We start from the raw sequence: 17,468 nt of genomic DNA, 5'->3' as shown, positions 1-17,468 counted from the left end.
CCGCACCACCCACCCGCCTCCCACCCCCGCCGGGTCCCTCCAAACCCTCCCGGGTGCCCAGGCCGGAGCGGGGGGGTGGGGGGAGGCTGCTGGGGGCAATGCCGGCGGGATGGAGTTTTTAAGTTCCGCCCCCCCCCCCCCCCCCCAGCTTGGGATGCTGTGCCCAGCGCTGGCTCCGCCGCGGGTACACCCCCCCCCCCCATCCTCACCCGGAGCAAAGCACGGGCCCCCCCCCGGGGGGGGGGGGCAGCACCCCAGAAAGGGTGCCGAGCCTGGCACCCACTGCATCGGCCGGGTGCGCGGCAGCTCTGCCGCTCGGGCGCCCGGCCGGTGCCCCGGGAAGCGGTAAGCGCGGTACGGAACCGGCCGAGCAGGGCTGGGAGGCGGCCGGTGCTGCCAGACTGGTCTTGGCTGTTCTGCCGGGCGCCAGCCCGACCCACGGCACATCATGCCCCGGATCTCAGGGGCGGCACTCCCGCCCCGGCTGTACCCGGAGAGGCAGCTCCCGCTCGGCCCGGCCCGGCGGTGCCGGTACCGGTGCCCCCACCACGCGGGAGAGCCGGTCAGCAGCCACACGCCGATTTCCAACGCGGTGCTGGGGTGGCCCTTACCTGCCGGTGAGAGGCTCCGGGCCCCGGCAGCACCGAGCTGCCTGCGCTGCTGCCGCCGCCGCCGGCGGTTGTGTAAGGAAGCCCGGGGGGCGAGCACCGGCCCCAAGTCCCCGGCGACTGCAGGCAGGCGGAGAGGAACAAGAGCCCCTCGCTGCTCGGCAGACACGCGTGGCCCTGCCGGCAACGGGAGGAAGATGGGTGCCGGAGCCGTGGGAGGACGCGGGAGGATGCTCTCTGCCCGGTCACCGAGCGAACCGTGGGGGACGAGCCCCAGCCCCCCTGGACACTGCGAGGACCCGGGAGGGGAGACGGGGGCAGTGGAGGGGACAGCCCGAGCCCCGCGTCGGCCGGATCCTGCCTCCCTGCTCCGAGAACAAAGGGCTGCGCTGCAAAAGGCTCCGGCGGCCACTTAATTACCGGCGGGACTCGGGGGCTCGGAGCAGGCGAGCTGCCGCCCGAGCCCCGCCAGAGCAGGGACGGGAGCTCCTCTGCTTTAAATAACCCGAGCAGCGTCAAGCGGCTGCTTTGGGACACGGGGGGATGGAAGAAAACCCCGAGCTGCCGGGCTGGAGCAGCGGGGGAGCCGCGGAGATGGGCGAGCGGGACACGGCACGGGGCGTCTGCCGATAGGATGCCAGGCGCACACAAAAGCCGTCTCATTATCCCCTAATTAGCGCCTTGCCAGCTCCTGCAATTAACACCCATGCAAGCTGGCTGTTGTTGAGGTAAACAGAGGGCTATAAGCACCCTCGAGAGGCGGGGGTCCTGGCAGGGTGCAGACCACCCATGGGCTCGCACCGAGGAACGGGTGGCTCCGGTGCGGAGCCCGGGAGGGTCCGACCCACCTCCCCGAGCCCCTCAGCTTGCTCCGGGACAGCACGGCAGCGACAGGACCTTGCAGGGCTGGTGGCACTGCCCAGAGCATCCCAGGGGAGCGGGACATCCCCCAGCACCGCCTGGCAGGGAGAGCAGGGGAGACTTTCTCCCGAGCTCAGCCCGTGATTCGGGAGCAGCCGGGGCTGCGCTCCAGGCCCCGGAGGTGGCCGAGCCACACGCCCTCCTGCCCAGCGCACGCTGGCAAGGTGTTTATTCATAAGTCGTCTCCTTTAGAAACATCAAACGAAAGCAATCGCCCAGGTCTTAAATGGCCTTTTCTCCAGCTGACCCAGAAACATGGATCAAGAGCTGTCTCATCCCTTAATTGAGAAGTTGGTGACTTTGAATCTTTATTAAAGAGCTTTGGTGGAATTCACAGATTAAGGGCACAACCGGCCACTGCGATCATCCAACCTGATTCCCTGCATGCCACGGACCGAGCAACCTCACCCCACAGCTGCTGCTCCCCGGGGAGCCCTCGCCGGGCTCTTTGCACTGCTGCTGCACAGTGAAAACAAATCAAACCAGAACCGTGCTGGAAAGCAGGAGGGCCCCGACCTGCCTGCACAGAAACAACCCATTTCTAGGATTTTTTCCAGCTTTGGATGCTGGAAGGAGCAGGCAGGGCTGGGGGGTGGTGGTGGTGCAGTGTGCATGTGCCCCCTCCCTCCCTCTCCTTGCAGGCCACCTCTGCCTTCCCATCTGCCTGTTGTCCCAGGCTGGGGGATCCTCTCCAGCAAAGCCATGAAATCAGGGGTGTTTCTGGAGAGGAGGCCTGGCAGGGCACGAGGCACCCCCTCCCCACGCCGCGGTGCTGCCCATGGGTGGTGGTAGGGGCTGCGCGGCTGCCGGCAGAGCAAGGTTCCCCCAGACGGGTGCGGAGCTGCCAGATCCTGGGGAAAAATGAGGCTAAAGAGGAGACAGCACATTCCTCAATGTACTATTTCTGCCTGCTGCAGATTATCATGTTTCAAGCTAAGGAAAACAGAAGGGGGGGATGCTACTACAAATGCCTGAGAGAGCGGAGCAGCTAAGGAGCTGCGCTTTCCCCTCCAGCGAGCAAAGACGGGCAGGAGAAATCCCCAGCCCAGCTGATCCCCAGGGCCACAGATGGAGCAGAAAACAACCCAACACCCTGCCTGGCCGCTAAGGGTTCAGGCGGTGCCGGCAGCCTCGGGGGGGATTAAGCCCCGCGCTGCCCATCTGGGCTGGTGTTTGTTCCCGATGCCAGGCCTGGCCGCAGAGCAGCAGCCAGCGGCGTGCACGGTGCACACGCACACGCACACACACCCACACACAATCCCCATAGCACACCTAGCCATTGCTGACAGACAGGATGATACTGGTGCATCTTCCCCATGGCAGGGAGCACGGCACCCAGTGCAGCTGCTTCATCCCAGCAGCGCCAGGCATGGAGCTCACCCGCCTGCCGGCTCCTGCCTGTCCCTCTTCCCCCTCGTCCCCACCAGCCCAGCGGCTGCTCCCGATGGTTTCTATGGGAACTCTGCAGGAAAACAGTTTCTAGCAAGGGCAGCGCTGGCCCCCGGCAGCCCAAGCCCCGGCGGCGAGCTGCCCCATCACGGGGTTTGCCTGGGGAACCCCCTGTGCCTGGCCTTGCCCAGGAGGGCAGGGACCCCTCGCCACTGCCCCTCTCCCCAAGGGGACAGCCAGGGACATGGGCAGGGTGATGGGGTGCTCGGAGTCAGGATGGTGCTGGTGGCCCCGTGCAGCACGATGGGTGCCATGGCCCGCTGGGCTCCCCAGCATTTTTTGGGGGCTGCTCCTCCCAGGCAGACTCCAGCCGAGGCAGCCAGAGACTGGACAGAGGGGACAGATTTTGCGTTCGCCACATGATTTTTAGCAGATGCTCAATAATTTTAATGCCTTGGCCACCCCTTTCCAGGACTCCTAATCCCAGCTCTGGCTCCCCGAGGGGCTGGCTCGGGGTGGGTGACGGGGCCGGGTGTCCCTCAGCCACGGCTCCTGCCAGGCAGAGGAGGGAAGGAGGCTCCCGAGGGGCTGTGCGGGAAAGCCTCGTCCTCTCCCGGCAGAGTGAAGGGGACAAGGACCAGTGCAGATCGGAGCGGGACAGGAGCCCTCCCCTCGTTTTCCTACGAGGAAACGCCAGTGGGGTTCAGGGGAAGGAATCAGATGGCTGCATGCGCAGACACAGCCTGGTGTGTGTGCACATGTGTGCACACGCATGTGCACATGCATTTGCATGGCTGTGCCCCACAGGACGAGCCATACTGGGAACAACGGTGCGGGGAGCAACAGTCCCAGCTCCTGCCCTGCGCTCAGCTCCGGGGATGCACAGCGGGATGCACAGCAGGATGCAGACGCTCCTGACGTGGAGAAGTGGGAGAAACCAACGGGTGCTGCTGATTCCCGGCTGCAGAGCAGCACGCAGCGCCACAAACAGCCTCGCCTGCCTGGAAGGATGTTTACCCCAGCAAATACCACCCTGGTCCACTCCGTGTCCAGTCCCTGGTGGGTCTGCCTGCACTCCTCCACACCCCGGGGTGGCCACGCGCCCCCTCCCCACTGCAGCGTCCCCGCGCAGAGGGATTACACAGCCGCTCCAGCAGCCATCTGGAGGGGGGAGCCGGCCCCCCGCACCCAAGGGACTGCAGCGCACGTCACGGGCGGGATGGAGGGGCCAGGCGGTATGGATCAAACCGTGCACGCAGGACTCGCTCCCCCCACACCGTAGCACAGCCCTCGGAGGATGTCAAAGACCTTGCAGAGAGGTGATGGAGGGGCTGGACCTCCCTCTGCAGAGGGGCACCGTGGCTGGACCTGGGGTTCCCACCAAGTCCCCGCGGAGGATGGCCCGGGGCAGCCAGTCCAGCCCCTTCCGCTGGGGTTTAATAGACTCGTGGCGTATTTAACATGCCCCATCATGTGATGAATCAGAGACCCTGTTCCTTCAGATCTAACAGCGGCGCAACAAAGCTGCGATTGACTGCTCAGGGTAGCGGTTGCGGCTCGCGCGCCGTCTCCGGCACTGCCAGACACCTCGATGCAGGGGGGGCCAAGCAAGCACAGCATCTCGCAGGCGACACACATCCCCAAGGCGGTTCGCTCTTGCTCTCTGCCGAGGAGGGGGAGGCTGGTTCTCCGCTAACAAGGAGGCAGCGAGGCGGGAGCCGCGAAGCGCAGGGAAGCGCTCAGGTCCCTGGGAAGCGCCAGATGACATCTCGGGCTCCATCCATCACAGCCCGTCCTCGCTGCGACCTCAGCAAAACACCCAGCCACACGAACCAGCCCCAGCATGCAGGGTTGGGGGGGTCCGGCCCATCCGAGCCCCTGGTCACGATCACGGGGGTTTGGGGATGCTGAGCCAGGGCTCCAGAAGCCGGGTCGCTCCCAAAGCCTCGGTGCTGCCCACCTGTGCGCTGAGTCGGGTGCAAGCCCGGGGGACCTCAGCCCGCAGCTGCGGGGTCCGGGGACGCGAGGCAGCACACAGCACACAAACACGCAGCTCAGGGGGTCCCCGCGTCTCACCGAAAGCGTGGCAGGAAGGGCGGGGGGGTGCAGGGGGAGCCTGGCCCCCGGCCCCTCGGGCAGCCCGGAGGTGCTGACCCCCCGCAGCGCACCCTGCTCTGGCCATGGGGCGCGCTCAGGGCACCCCGGGGGGGCTGAGACCCCCCCTCGGCTGGAGCACAGATGCCCCCCGCCCTCTCCTAAGAAAGGGCCCCCTGCACAGCTCGCTCCTCCCGCCTGCCCCACAGCACACGTCTCCGGTGGGGGGATGCTCTGCCGCCCCGCGGCCCCCCCGCAGCGCCCGGGAGGAGGAAGAGGAGGAAAAGGAGGAGGAGGAGGAAGGAAGCCGCGCTGGGGGCACTCACCGTGCGGGGCGGGCAGCGGCCGGGACCCCCCCGCTGCCTACGGGGACAGCATCCTCCCGGCCAGCCCCAGCCGGAGCCGGAGCTGCAGCCCGAGCCGGAGCCGGAGCCGGAGCCGGAGCCGGAGCTGGGCATGCTCGGGGGCCGCCGAGCGGCACGTGATGCCGGGCTGGCACCGAGCACCGCGGGGGGGCCGCGCCTGCCGCCCCCGCCCCGCCGCCCCCCCGCGCTGTCCCCCGGCATCACCCCGGGGGGACCGCACCGCCCTCCCCCGGCAGCACTTATGGGGAGCCGCGGCCGTGCGGCCCCCCCCCCCCCCCCGCAGCACTTGGAGGGGGGGCTGGACCGCACTGCCCCCCTGCACACCCCCTGCATCCCGGGGGGAGCAGCCTGCACCGTGCTGGCAGCCTGCATCCCTTGGGGGTTGCAGCCAGGAGTCGTGCTCCCCCCCCCCCTGCACCCCAGCATCAGGGGGACAGCCCAGACCACGCTCCCCCCTGCATCCCACATCTCTCTGGGGGATGATGACCTCTCCCATTAATTCCCAGCCAGGTCCATAGGACCGACTGCAGCGGGTCAGGCAGCACCCTCAGGCCCTGCACCCCGGGGAGAGGATGCAGCACCCAGAGGTCGGGCAGCAGAACAGCTCAACAACCACAGCTTGTTCTCTGGAGCACAAAGGCCGCCGCTCGGTCCCCTGCATCATGCTGAGGGCCAGCGATGGCTCAGGCAGGGCCGGCAGGACCCTTCCCCAGCCCTGCTCAGCCCCCAGCCTGGTGGCAGGGTGACCCCTGGTCTGCAGAGCCGCACGTTCACAGAGGCACTGGGGAGCTGCAAACTCCAGCCCTACAGCAATGGCACCGTGCCCTGATCCATGGCACTGCCCTACTTCTGCCTGTCAGAGCTGCCAGGCACCACGGCCAGGACACTGCCTGCACCCAGCCTGCACAGCCGGGGGCTCAGACCCCGCAGGGTGCAGGGACACTTCATCCTCCGCAGCCGAGCTGGCGTGGGGAGAGACGTGGGCTCTCCAGGAAGGAAAAACCGGCGGCTGCCCTTGATCCTATAATCCCCCCATTAGCCACAGGGCACTGGGGCTGGGGAGCGGGTTGGCTTTCACTGGATGCTCTGCCTCCTGCATCTCCCCCCTCCTTCCCCCACAGTGATGGGCAAGACCCTCCCTCCCTGCCAGCCCACAGCAGAGGGACCCTCTCGTCCCCAAAGTTACATGCTGCGCCTTCGAGTTGTCCCCTCTCCAGGGTCACTGTGCCCAGCCATTCCCCTGCTCCACAGGCAGCGGGGACCTGCCAGGGTGGCTCTCCCCCCTGCTGCCCTCCTGCTGCCCAGGAGAGCCCGGAGGGCTGACAAACAGCCCAGGAAGCCCATGAGCAACTGGGGAGCTGCACTGCTCGCGGGGGAGCCCCCCCCCCCCAGGCCTAGTCAGGCAGCCATAAACACCGCCTGTGCACCCCAGCCAGGTTGGGGGCTGGTTGTTCCCTACCCCCTTGCACGGACAAGAGCCGCACTGCGCTGCATCAGCCCCCAGCCATGTCTCAGTCCGAAGGCGCAGACATAGCGGGGTCTTTTCTTCTGCAGGCAGAGAGCTGGAGGCAGGAGTGGGGTGGAAAAGGGCCCTTTGTAGCAGCGCTTCCCTGTGGGAGCACCCGGCTGGGACATGGGGCCGGGTCCTGCCCTCCCGCACCCGGGGTTGGCACAGGCGGGGAGGGTGCCCAGCATCGCACGGAGCCAGCAGGGCCCTTCCCTGCAGCCAGGCCCTGCACACGTGTGCAGCAACGTGCAGGGCATGCACCGCTGCGCCAGCCTCAATGCCACCTTGTGGGTGCTGTTGCAAAGGCAGGAGCCAGCACAGCCCACGACAGCCAGGGCTGGGGGGAGCAGCTCCCAGTCGGAGCACCCCACCGCCAGCCCCGACCCTCTCCCTGCTCAGCTGCGGCGTTCCCAGCTGGCATGGTGCACAGGGAACCGCAGGTATGGATAATGTGGAGCACACAGCGACGGCAGACTGCGGGGGAAGACGGTCCCTGCCATGGAGAAGCATTGCAGACGTGCTGCAGGCACGCAGCTCGAACCTGACCGGGAAGTTCACCGCCGCAGCCCTTGCCCAGCAAGCCCCACTCCCGGCAACGTTTGTGGCCACACGACTCGAACACGGGGCTGATTCAAGGACACCTTGGCTCTGCTCGACAGATTAGACCGGATAATCCCGGTGCTTTGCTCCAGCCCTCAGCCCAACTTGGGATCTTTGCTCTCGCCAGGTTTACTGCCGTCTGAACACACAGAGAAAACTCCGTGCGTGCCAGATAGGGACGGGCTCAAAGATCCTGTCTGAAACACCCTCACCCAGCAGGACCTGGAGCCCTGCGCGAGGCGAGGCGGCGGCAGCCTGCAGCTCAGTCTGTCTAGACACCGACATCACCCCCGCCGGGGTCCCGGTTCCTGGACTGGAGGCAGGGAGGGGGCGAGAGACAATAAGAAACAACCCACCGGGAGGAACCAGGGCTCTCGGAGCAACGCTTCGGGACAGATCTTCACCGAGTTACGCATTCGCCCCAGCAAGCACAGCCAGCTCTGCGCTGCGTGCCCCAGGCAGTGCGTGCCCCGGGGACCCTTTGCACCACTGCGCTCCCTCCCACAAGGCCGGGGTGCTGCAGGGTCCCGGAGAAAGTCCCCACTGGGCTCCCGGGGACCTTTCCCAGAGGGATGACGCAGGATGGGCGGCTGGCTGGCTCATCCGCCTCACCCTGGAGCTCCCGCAGCCCTCGGAAGAGACATTCGCATCTGAAATGGCAACTTCGCACAGGAGCTCCCTCGTGCACAGGGACGGGGCAAGATTTGCCTGTGCCAGCAGCACCAGTTGCAGGATTCAGATGCAGGACAAAGCCCAGAGCTGGGTCCGGTCCCTGCTAACCACGTACAGGCACTGCCACGGCCAAGCAGGGACAGGTACCTCCAGCCTGGCCTTGCTGTGCTATGCTGGGATGAGCTTTAGCCCTCTGCCAGAGTTCGCTGTGCCCGAGTATGCCGGGCTCGCTCACTGCAGCATCCAAACCGCCTCTGAGACATGGCCCCGCACGCGTCTACCAAGCCCAACATGCTGCTTTCTCCCTCCCCAGCGGGAGCTCCAGGTTTGTTCAGCTGCTGGGACCGCGCAACCATCACAACCACGTCCACGGGAGTGTGGGACGAGCCACAGCCGGGCCACGAGCACCCACCCACCCACCCAAGCCCACCGTGCACTAGCAGCAGAGACCCTGGCCCCATCCTCTAGCTACTGCTATGCCCCAAAGCCTCCCAGACCACATCTTTACTGCCCTGGTCCTCCACGAGGCTGGGTTACAGCAGCCCACGCTGCACTCACAAACATTTTGGTAGCAGCTGCCTCTGGGCAGAGACAAGCCCAGGGAGCAGCATCCTCCGAGGGTGCAATGGCGCTTGCGAGCAGGAGGCAGAAGCTTCTTCCCCCGGTCCCTTCTCACTTACTTGATGAAGTAGAAGCCCCCGTGCAGTGTGGTGTCCACCTCCCAGCCTCGGGGCAGCCCTGAAAGGACAAGGCAGAAGCAGCGGTCACCCTCCCTCGCCCTGCGCAGCCCCTGCCCTCCCCTCCGGTGCCCTGCTGCGGGCTGGGGTGTTGCCCTGGAGCAGAGTGCTTGCCCGAAGGACCTGCTGCTGGATGGTTAGCAGGATGGTTAGCAATGCTCACTGTCACTGAGGCCCCACTTCACCAGGAGGCAACGGCAGAGGAGACCCCCCCCTTGCAGGAGGCAGCACTAGAGAAGGGCAGCGAGCGGTGGGATGATCGTGGCACTCATGGGGTGCTGTGTCCCGCTGTGGTTGGCTCTCATATGCTCAAACTGCATTTTTAAAGCAGCTTGGGTCCCCTCCCCATCTGAGACAGGACTCGGACACCGCAGGAAGACTCTCTGCGGAAGGGGACTATTAAAGCCCCCCCCCAGAACATCCCTCCTGCTGGAAGCCCCGTGCCCGAGAGATGCAACCTCACCTCACACATCATTCAAAGCTCCCCCAACCCTCCCCAGCTGCAAGGCAGCTCCTGCTCCCTCAGCTTTTCAGGGTCTCCATTGCATTTCTGAAGGATTTCACTCCACACCTTCAAATTCTTATCAGTGTCCAGGGAGGGCAGAGAGCAAATGCCGAGACCTGGGAGCCATCCCTTACCGGCGCAGGAGAAGTGCCCGCTCTGGATGGAGTAGCCTGTGCCCGGGTGCACCCAGCTTGTGGACTTGGTCTCATCGCTGCAAAAGACAAGGAGTGGGGCTGTCAGCACCCACGGGGGGCCCAGGGAGCCCCTTCCCATCACCAGGGAAGGGCCTTTGCGACAGGGGTGACTTTTCCAGCCAAGGGAATGGAGGGACCGGATTTTAGGGGAAGAAGGGAACAGCATCCAGCAGGCTGGGAGAGCCCCAAGAAGAGAGTATTGGGGGGAAAGGAGAGCTGGCTGTGTGTGATGGGAAAGCAGCCAGCCACAGAGGCTTGTGGCAGGGGGTACCCCTTGTTCCGAGCCCAGACTAAGCCCCGATCCCCTGCAGCCCCTCCAGCCATGCACCCGGCTCCCCTGCCCCAAAGCTTAAACCCCATCCCCGCGGCAGCCCCCGCTCCGTGCGAGCTGCCAGGCAGGACCGTACTTGATGAAGAAGATGCGCCCGTCCCCGCAGACGCCGTAGGTCCACCTGCCCGGCAGGTCCAGCCAGTCGATGTCATCCCCCATGGGGACGGCGATGGGGGGGGGTTCGGGCGCAGAGCAGCCCCGCGCTGCGAGCAGGGACGGCACCTGGCTCGGGAAGTGCCAAACAATTCCCGGTCTCCCCAGGAGCAAACACTTGCTCAACTCAGACCTTCCACCCGGACTCTGTTTGCTGCAAATAACCACAGAGGGAGGGCAAAAAAAAAAAAAAAAAATCCCAACCAAACCCATCAACTTAACCCTGTTGGAGCTGAGCTGCCACCCCGCCTGCGAGCCGGGGTTCAGAGGGCATCCTCCCAGCACCACGGCACGGCTCTCCAAATGACTCTTCGGGGCTAGCCCGTCACAGCTTCCTCCGCTGCCTACTCAGTGTAATTACTGTCAATTAACTCGGGGTGAGTAATTATGGAGTTGTTACTTCCCTCTCCTGTTCATTTTAAACAATGTCAAATTCTTCTCCCCGTCTGATCTCGCAGCCAAGCCGAGGCAGTATGTAGGGCACCCTGATGATTATCTGCAGCGCTTTCGGAGCTGCCCAGTGGGTATTTTCTCTCTGCTTGTTCTCAGCTGTCAATTAAATGTCTTTTAAGGGGAAAGGTGGGGTCTGGGAGGCACCTGGGCTGGGTGACTGTGAAGGAAGCAATTGCCCTCGTGTCCCAGCGGCGCCTTTGCAAAGCTTCTCACGGCACAAGGAGAAAGATGCTGGTTCAGGAGAGGCCCGAGAGGTGGAAAGGAAGGAGCTGGTCCCCAAAGCAGGGAGGAAGGGGCTTGTCCTGCCGAGCTGAAGCTCAGTCCCCACGTCAGAGCAGTTCCCTGCCAGGATTTGGGGAAACCAGTTCACCCGAAGCCTCAGGAAGGCTCTCCCTATAGTTCTTTGAACCACTGGGTAGGAAAAACACGTCTGGTTAGTCCCAGCGAGCTCGTCGGAAGAGCACGCGATGGGACCCCAGTGCAGCACGGAGCGATGCCATGGTCCTGGGCATCAGTTCACCTGGGGAAGCTCGTGGGAGAAACGCTCGGCTCCAAACCGCGGGCCAAGCTCCTGTCCTGCCTGCGGAGGCGGCTTGAGCACTGCACAGGCGAGCATGTGCTCAGAGCCAGGGAGCTCGGAGCGCAGCTCGCCGGGATTACATTATGCATTGGCTTTCTGAAAGGCTGGGCTTTTTGCCTGGGTTTGGGCTGAACAGGGATAGCGTTACGCCGAGCCTGCCTGCCCCAGCCAGGTTACGGTCACGCCAGGGCGGCCGGGGAATTGCCACCCTTATCACGTTCCCATCTGTGAACCTGGCTGCAGAGCGAAACGTCAATCACCGCCTGATTAACGACCACGGGAACTCCCAGGGCTTTGATACTGCGATGCACCCCGAGATTGGGGAGGTCACGGCACGAACCGAGGCAGGCAGCTCCGCTTCCCCTGCCCCTGCCTCCGCAGCCACGCAGGGTCTGCACGCAGGAGCCAAACCGCAGTGGAGGAATCCCGGAGCTTAATGCTCGTGGCTAAACCTCGGGAGCGCACGAGCAGCTCGGTGTGGTGGCGGTTCATCTCAGGGCAACTCAAAAACAAGCGGTTGTGGACAAAGCTGCCACACGAAACTGTTTCCATCGTGGGGTTTTTGGGGGGAACCCCCATAACCAGCCCTGACCGAGAGATGGCTCGTAGCACGTGCTGGCTCAAGGCAGAAATAGTTTTATAAAGTCAAACACAGCAAGAGGTCTGTTCCTAAGCTGCCCTAATCCTATTTCAGCCCTGGGGGAGGCACTGCGGGGATAACCACGGCGTTCCTGGAAACTGCGGGTCCTCCCGGCCGCCCTGCCCCTGCACCCCCCAGACGGGGTTTCCTTACCGGGAGCAGCCTCTGAGCCGAGTCACGGCTCACGCACCGCGTTACTCCTCAGCACAAACATTTCGGGGACCCGGGTCTGCGAGCAGCTCCAGGCGCTGCTCCCGAGACTCCTCCGGAGATCTCCCCATCGTAACAGCTTTCAAAACCGATACCAATTTATTTACATAGACGTGAAATAGAAACCTTAAGAAAACCAGAACCAAACAAGCCTGCCCTGCCTCCCGGGGTTAGGAGCTCCCTGTGCACAGCCCTCACCTTCCAGCCCAGGGCAAACCCTTTCCGAGTTATTCTCGCACGTACCTCGAGGGTACGCGGGATCAGGGTCCATGCCAGATAAGCTCATCTGATCTTAAAAGATTTCCTTCCTGCTCCAGTAACCCCGAGGGAGGGATGCATTTCCCTGACCATACGTATTCTCGGGGTCCCTCTCGCTTGTCCATGGCAATCACAGGGGACAGACTAATCGGACACAAACATCGGGAAGGAGAAGGAGCTGGTGCAGCCCCCGGGGTAAATAACGCCGAGGTTGCTGGAGGACTTTGTGGGACCTTCAGCCAAGAATCCCGAGCAGCTCCCGGCTCTTCTTCTGCCAGGTAAATAAATCAGCTTTTATTGCTTTCCGCAAGAGAATTTTTTCCCCCTATTTCTTTATATGTTAATCCAATGGAAATTCAAAGGGGAAATACCAGCGGGGCTTTTTGTTTTCATTTGGTTTAAAATCCTTTTAAAAGCTCCTTGTTCACAACCACCCAGCTGAGGAAGGAAGGGGACAGCAAGCAGGCACACACCGAGGTTTTCTTTGCAACAACCACCCGTATTCAGGGTTTCTAGTGACGGTCCCAGGGAGGGTCCCACAGCATCGGGCACTGCCACCTCTGCCCTGTGCTCCGCATCCTTCCTTTAGCAGCGACACGGACAGAGGGGGAAGCCACGGGTCTCCCATGGGACCATCCTGAGAGCAGAAGCCCACGTTTTGCTGCCCTGCCAAACAGTGGGGAAAGGGATTTGCATCCAGACCAGGCACAGGGAGGAGATGGAGAAGAAAGCCCAGAAGATTTACATGCTAGAGCGAAAAACAGTCCCAGCACATCAGCCGTCTTCTGGAGACGCGTGGCTGACGGCAAGCCCAGGGGCACCAGGTCACCCTTGTGCATGAGACGCTGGTTTGGGCAGAAGGATTTCGCTTGCTGATGTGGCAGGAGCAGCCCGGCACCCCGGTCCCCGTGGAGCAGCCACCGGCAGCCACCCTCCTCCTCCATCCCCGCAGTGCCGAGCCTTCGCTTCGAGCCACGGTGGGACCGTGCAGAGAACAAAAGGCAAAGGGAGCGAAGCACGCAGAAAAGGGCTGCGCTGGGTGAGCAATGGCGTGACACAGGCACCGCTGTGGCTTAGTTGTGGTCAGAGAGGATGCCTGGCCCCGGCTGCTGCCCGACACCCGGCTCCCAGCCCATCGTGGGCGACCTGCCCCGCCGAGGAAGGCAAATGAAAGCTGAGGAAGTTTCCTGCGTGGAGCCCTGGTGGGTCAGACATTAGGAATGCCACAAAACTGGGCGTTTCTGCACAGAAAGGGATGGTTATTGCACCTGCCCCACATTCGCCCGTCCCGCCCTGATGCTCACGCCAGCGCAGGGCGGCACAGCACCTTTGGGCTGCCGCAGAGGGATGGGTGGGAGGGGGCTCCGCAGGGAGGGACCCACTCGGCCAGAAGCGCCTTGGGGTGGCGGTGGCCCCGGCAGCGTGTCTGGCTGCGAGTCCCGCGCTGCCGTACGGTTCTGGCACCATCTCCTGGACAAAAGCTTCCCCAGAAACAAGCCCAGAAAAGCAGCTGCAGAGCGAGTCAGCCAGGCGCTTCCACCGAGCCCAACCTGACGCACCCCGAGATGCGCATTGTGCCCCTTCCCCGACTGTTAATACACAACGGTCTGCAGTCTGCCTCTCCCGTAACTTCAAGCTGTGATGTCCTCCCTCCCCTTCACGCCACCCGATGCCCACCCGGCTGCTCAAAGGTCCCACCCGGGAGCCGGGCTGGGGACACGATGGCCGTGGCACCACCGTGCTTTGTAATAGCGGGGCAGGCAGGAGCGCACCGCTCCCTCTTGGCTTTCCCAGCTCGAGCACAGAGAGCAGTAATCACCCTCAAGTGAGAGGGAGTTGCTAAGCAAAAAGGCTAATTGCTTCATATTCTTTATATCTGGTTGTAAACTGCTTATAATTTGATAGATGGTGCCAGGGAACGCCGCTGCCGGCAGCGCTGGTGGGTGCTGCTCAGTGGATCCTACCGGGCTGGTACGCTGGAACCCAGACACCCAGATTGCAAGCAGATGTTTAACAGCCTTTTATCACCAATCTGAGTAACGCATTTACCACCAGGCACAGCAACCCATCGCTCCCACATCCACCCCGAGAACTCCAAAGCCACGTACATGGCTCGTTACCATAGCTCCCAACAGCCAGCCTGGGAGGAGGCACGGAGAGGCGCCAGCCTGACATCCCCCAGCTCTAGAAATGAAATCTTTTTAACCTGGCTCCTGCTTCTCCTTCGCCAGAAGCCTCGCTTAACCTCAGATCTGGCCTAAATTATCTCAGCGACCTGAAACAGCAAGCCTAAAACAAGAAGCAAGGTACATGAGAAGAGGAAAAGGTGCCAAGTCTGAATGTCCCTGCTGCGTCTTTGTTTCTTCTCAGCACAAAGTGAGAGACCTGGGACCGTATCCCAACCGCTCGCAGCCAAAGGCTGCTCTTTGCATGCAAAAGGGCTGCAGTTGGTAACTATTTTCTGTTTCTGATGCGGTGCCTCATCCCTTGGAGACGGGGAAGGAAGCGAGCCGGAGTTTCCCACGGGGCAAGGAGCCGCTCACGCCGGGCTGTCACGCAGCAGCGGGGTAGGAACAACTGCTCCAGAGCAACGTTAGACGTGCTGCTTCCACGAACCTCCACAGACCCATCAAGCATCAAAGCCCTATTTTCCGAGCAGAATCTCTCTTTGCTCTGCACGCATCAGTCATCCTTCGTGGCAGCTATCTTCCCTAAAGACAGGCATTTAGATTTAGCTTAGGATAGCGCCATGCAGAGCTGTCCAGACTCTCTCTGTGACAGACAGCAGGAATTTATCTTCAGCAGCTTCCTCGCCCTGGCTGGTGGGCTAGCACAAACCAGGTTTGTGCCTTGAATCAGTAAACTGTGCTGAGAAAGACTTCCTTTCCCACAGCCGCTTCAAAGCTTCGAGTCCAGCCTGCCGGAGCAGGATACCCCAAACAGCACATTTCCACAGGCAGGGGGGTTTGTTGGATTATTATTTTTTTTTTCCCCCCTGAGAAGCAACACACCTAGCAATTGCAAGAAGAAAAATGGAGACGACAGTTCATACGTCTAGGAAAACGCCGCACAGCATCCTGAAAACGAGAGACATGCAAGGAAAGCGATGAATATCCGACGTGCTCCTACAGCTGGGGCGGCTACAAAGCAGCCAGTGTTTTTATTGCTAACAGTCTTATCGGGAGCATTAGCAGGAGGGCAGATGGATGCCTGCTACTAATGGGCTCTAATACTTTCTACCCTCACGACTAATGGACGGCTTTTACAAGACTCCATTTCCCCACCACGCGCACTGAAACAAACCTCGGGTTATACCGAGTCACAGCTCATCGGGTCGAGGCCGCGCGGCTGGAAAGCAGCGGACTCTCCCTGGAATTGCAATCGCGTCGTGATTCAGAGTCATCAGCGCCTTCTCCTGCCTGCCAGTTTCAGAAGAAACTTGCTTTTGTGGGACCAAACCAGCTCCGCAGCACTATTAGTTTGCAAATGGCATTTTAGTGGACGCAGTCAGTAGCGACTACAAAAATAGCAGCTTATTTACTCCCCGTGTGCTTTGCTGACAAACAAGTTCTCCAGTCCTGCGGAGAAGACACAGCTACCAGAGCAAGAACAATTCTACTCTAACATAGATAAATTGTCAACTAAACTCCAACGGCAGACCTCAGCACTGATAGAATAAAGAAATCCCAGTAGGATTTCTACATTCCAGATGGCATCTGGATGCCCTGCCAGATACAGAGCAGCTTTCATGTAGCACACTAACTATATTTCTTTAGGCTATCTCACTGAATAAAGAGAAATCACAATGTTCATTTTTAAGGCAGATTTTAGAGCCAGCAGAACAGGTGAATACGACTTTAGAAAACCACGGTTGCTCGTAATTATTATGTTCACTATGTTTGGCTTATTTAAAATAGAGAACAAAGAGCATCGCAGGAAGTTCAGAGTGTATTTTTCCTCATCTGGTCCAGCAGTTTCCTACCCACCATACTCTTACAGAAACAAACACCGCACAGTGGTGGCGTAGAGACGCCCAGACAAGACGCCAGCACAGGGTGAAAGATGGTTTGTGCTGCAAGACAAAGCAAACAGTACACAGCACCATTCCCGGCCTGAGCTCTCGGCAGCGCGTTCCTTCAAGGCATAAACCAGACCACCAGTAACTTGAAAACTCTCCCCTAAAAACGCTGTTCCAGAAGAGACGTGACCAACCGTGGCCCTTGAACTCATTCCAGAGATTCCTTCGCCATGACCACGTCACACACGGAGCTGAGTCACCAGTATCGCTGCTCCGGAGGAAGTTCGTCAGCAATATCCTGACCAACCTCACTTCCCAGTAAAGCCCTGGCAATCCCTGGAAAAGCCGATTTCTGCCCGCAAACCGCTCCAGGCACCTTCACCCCTTTGAGATATGAAGCCCACGTCTTGTCATCGCCCTGGTCTGTGCCCACAGCAGCGCTTCCAGCCTCCTCCATCCCGACCAGCCCCAACCAGCCCCCAGCTCCCCGAGACACTCTGGTGTCACGCCTGTGGAAAACCGTGCCGGGATTACGGTATTCCCATCTAAAACCCACGGAGCGATGGACGCAGCTTTCACAACAAAAAAAATCCTACGCTAAAAATAACGACGCTGGATAATGCCATGCAGGATGAAGCATCACTTGGTATTGCTGCTTTTATTTTTTTTAGGAAAAAAGGCTCTCGTGTATTCTGAGCTCCTTACCAAACATTTTAGTCCAATTAATTAAAATATAAATAAGGGAACAAATCCTTGTTGGCATTACAGGCCAACGCTACATGGCAAAACACAGGGAAGCGTTCTGGCTCTTCTCTGAGCAAAAATCAGATGTTTGTCACTCCTCCCTCACAAGGTGACACCTCAAATTTGTTTCAGTGCAAAGCCTGAAAATACTTTTAAAAACCCCAAACCCTGAAATACCTTCAAAGCCATGCAGTATCCATAAAGTTATGCTAACCAGTGAGCAAACTAAAAACCAAATCTCAATACTCAGTTTCAATTAGGGCAACAAAACATTAGCATCCCTGCTTACACCAAGCCAACACCTAATTTGAATACAAGTAATTGCACTTTGCACACTTTGTATTTTACTTTAAAGGCTTCATCAGTACCAGGAGCCCTTAGATCAGAGTTACTGGTTCGGAAGGAAATTCAGGGGAAAGTGTCTGCTTCTGAATTACCGTAACTGCCTCAAACACCAAAGGTGATTAAAAAAACTCATATTCTCATAAA

At 60.9% G+C, this 17,468-nt stretch overlaps 1 protein-coding gene across 6 annotated transcripts in view; it reads right to left on the bottom strand.

The window, feature by feature from the left end:
- PLEKHA6 (pleckstrin homology domain containing A6) overlaps nucleotides 1-10,242 on the bottom strand; it is a 52,281-nt gene extending 42,039 nt beyond the window's left edge. Inside the window, exons 1-3 of one of the 6 annotated variants that reach the window (XM_075775821.1) lie at nucleotides 10,000-10,242; nucleotides 9,533-9,609; nucleotides 8,837-8,894 (exon numbers count right to left, since the gene is read on the bottom strand). In XM_075775821.1, coding sequence (XP_075631936.1) covers nucleotides 8,837-8,894; nucleotides 9,533-9,609; nucleotides 10,000-10,082 — 218 coding nt within the window. In that variant the 5' untranslated portion in view covers nucleotides 10,083-10,242. Of the gene's footprint in view, nucleotides 1-5,338; nucleotides 5,472-8,836; nucleotides 8,895-9,532; nucleotides 9,610-9,999 lie in introns of those variants that run through there. The other 5 variants (XM_075775819.1, XM_075775822.1, XM_075775820.1 and 2 more) reach the window with 5 other exon arrangements.
- Nucleotides 10,243-17,468: the final 7,226 nt, after the last annotated feature.

The sequence above is a fragment of the Balearica regulorum genome, chromosome 25 (assembly GCF_011004875.1).
Source record: "Balearica regulorum gibbericeps isolate bBalReg1 chromosome 25, bBalReg1.pri, whole genome shotgun sequence".
In the NCBI taxonomy this organism is placed as follows: domain Eukaryota; kingdom Metazoa; phylum Chordata; class Aves; order Gruiformes; family Gruidae; genus Balearica; species Balearica regulorum.
This window is presented reverse-complemented; position numbering and strand designations above follow the sequence as displayed.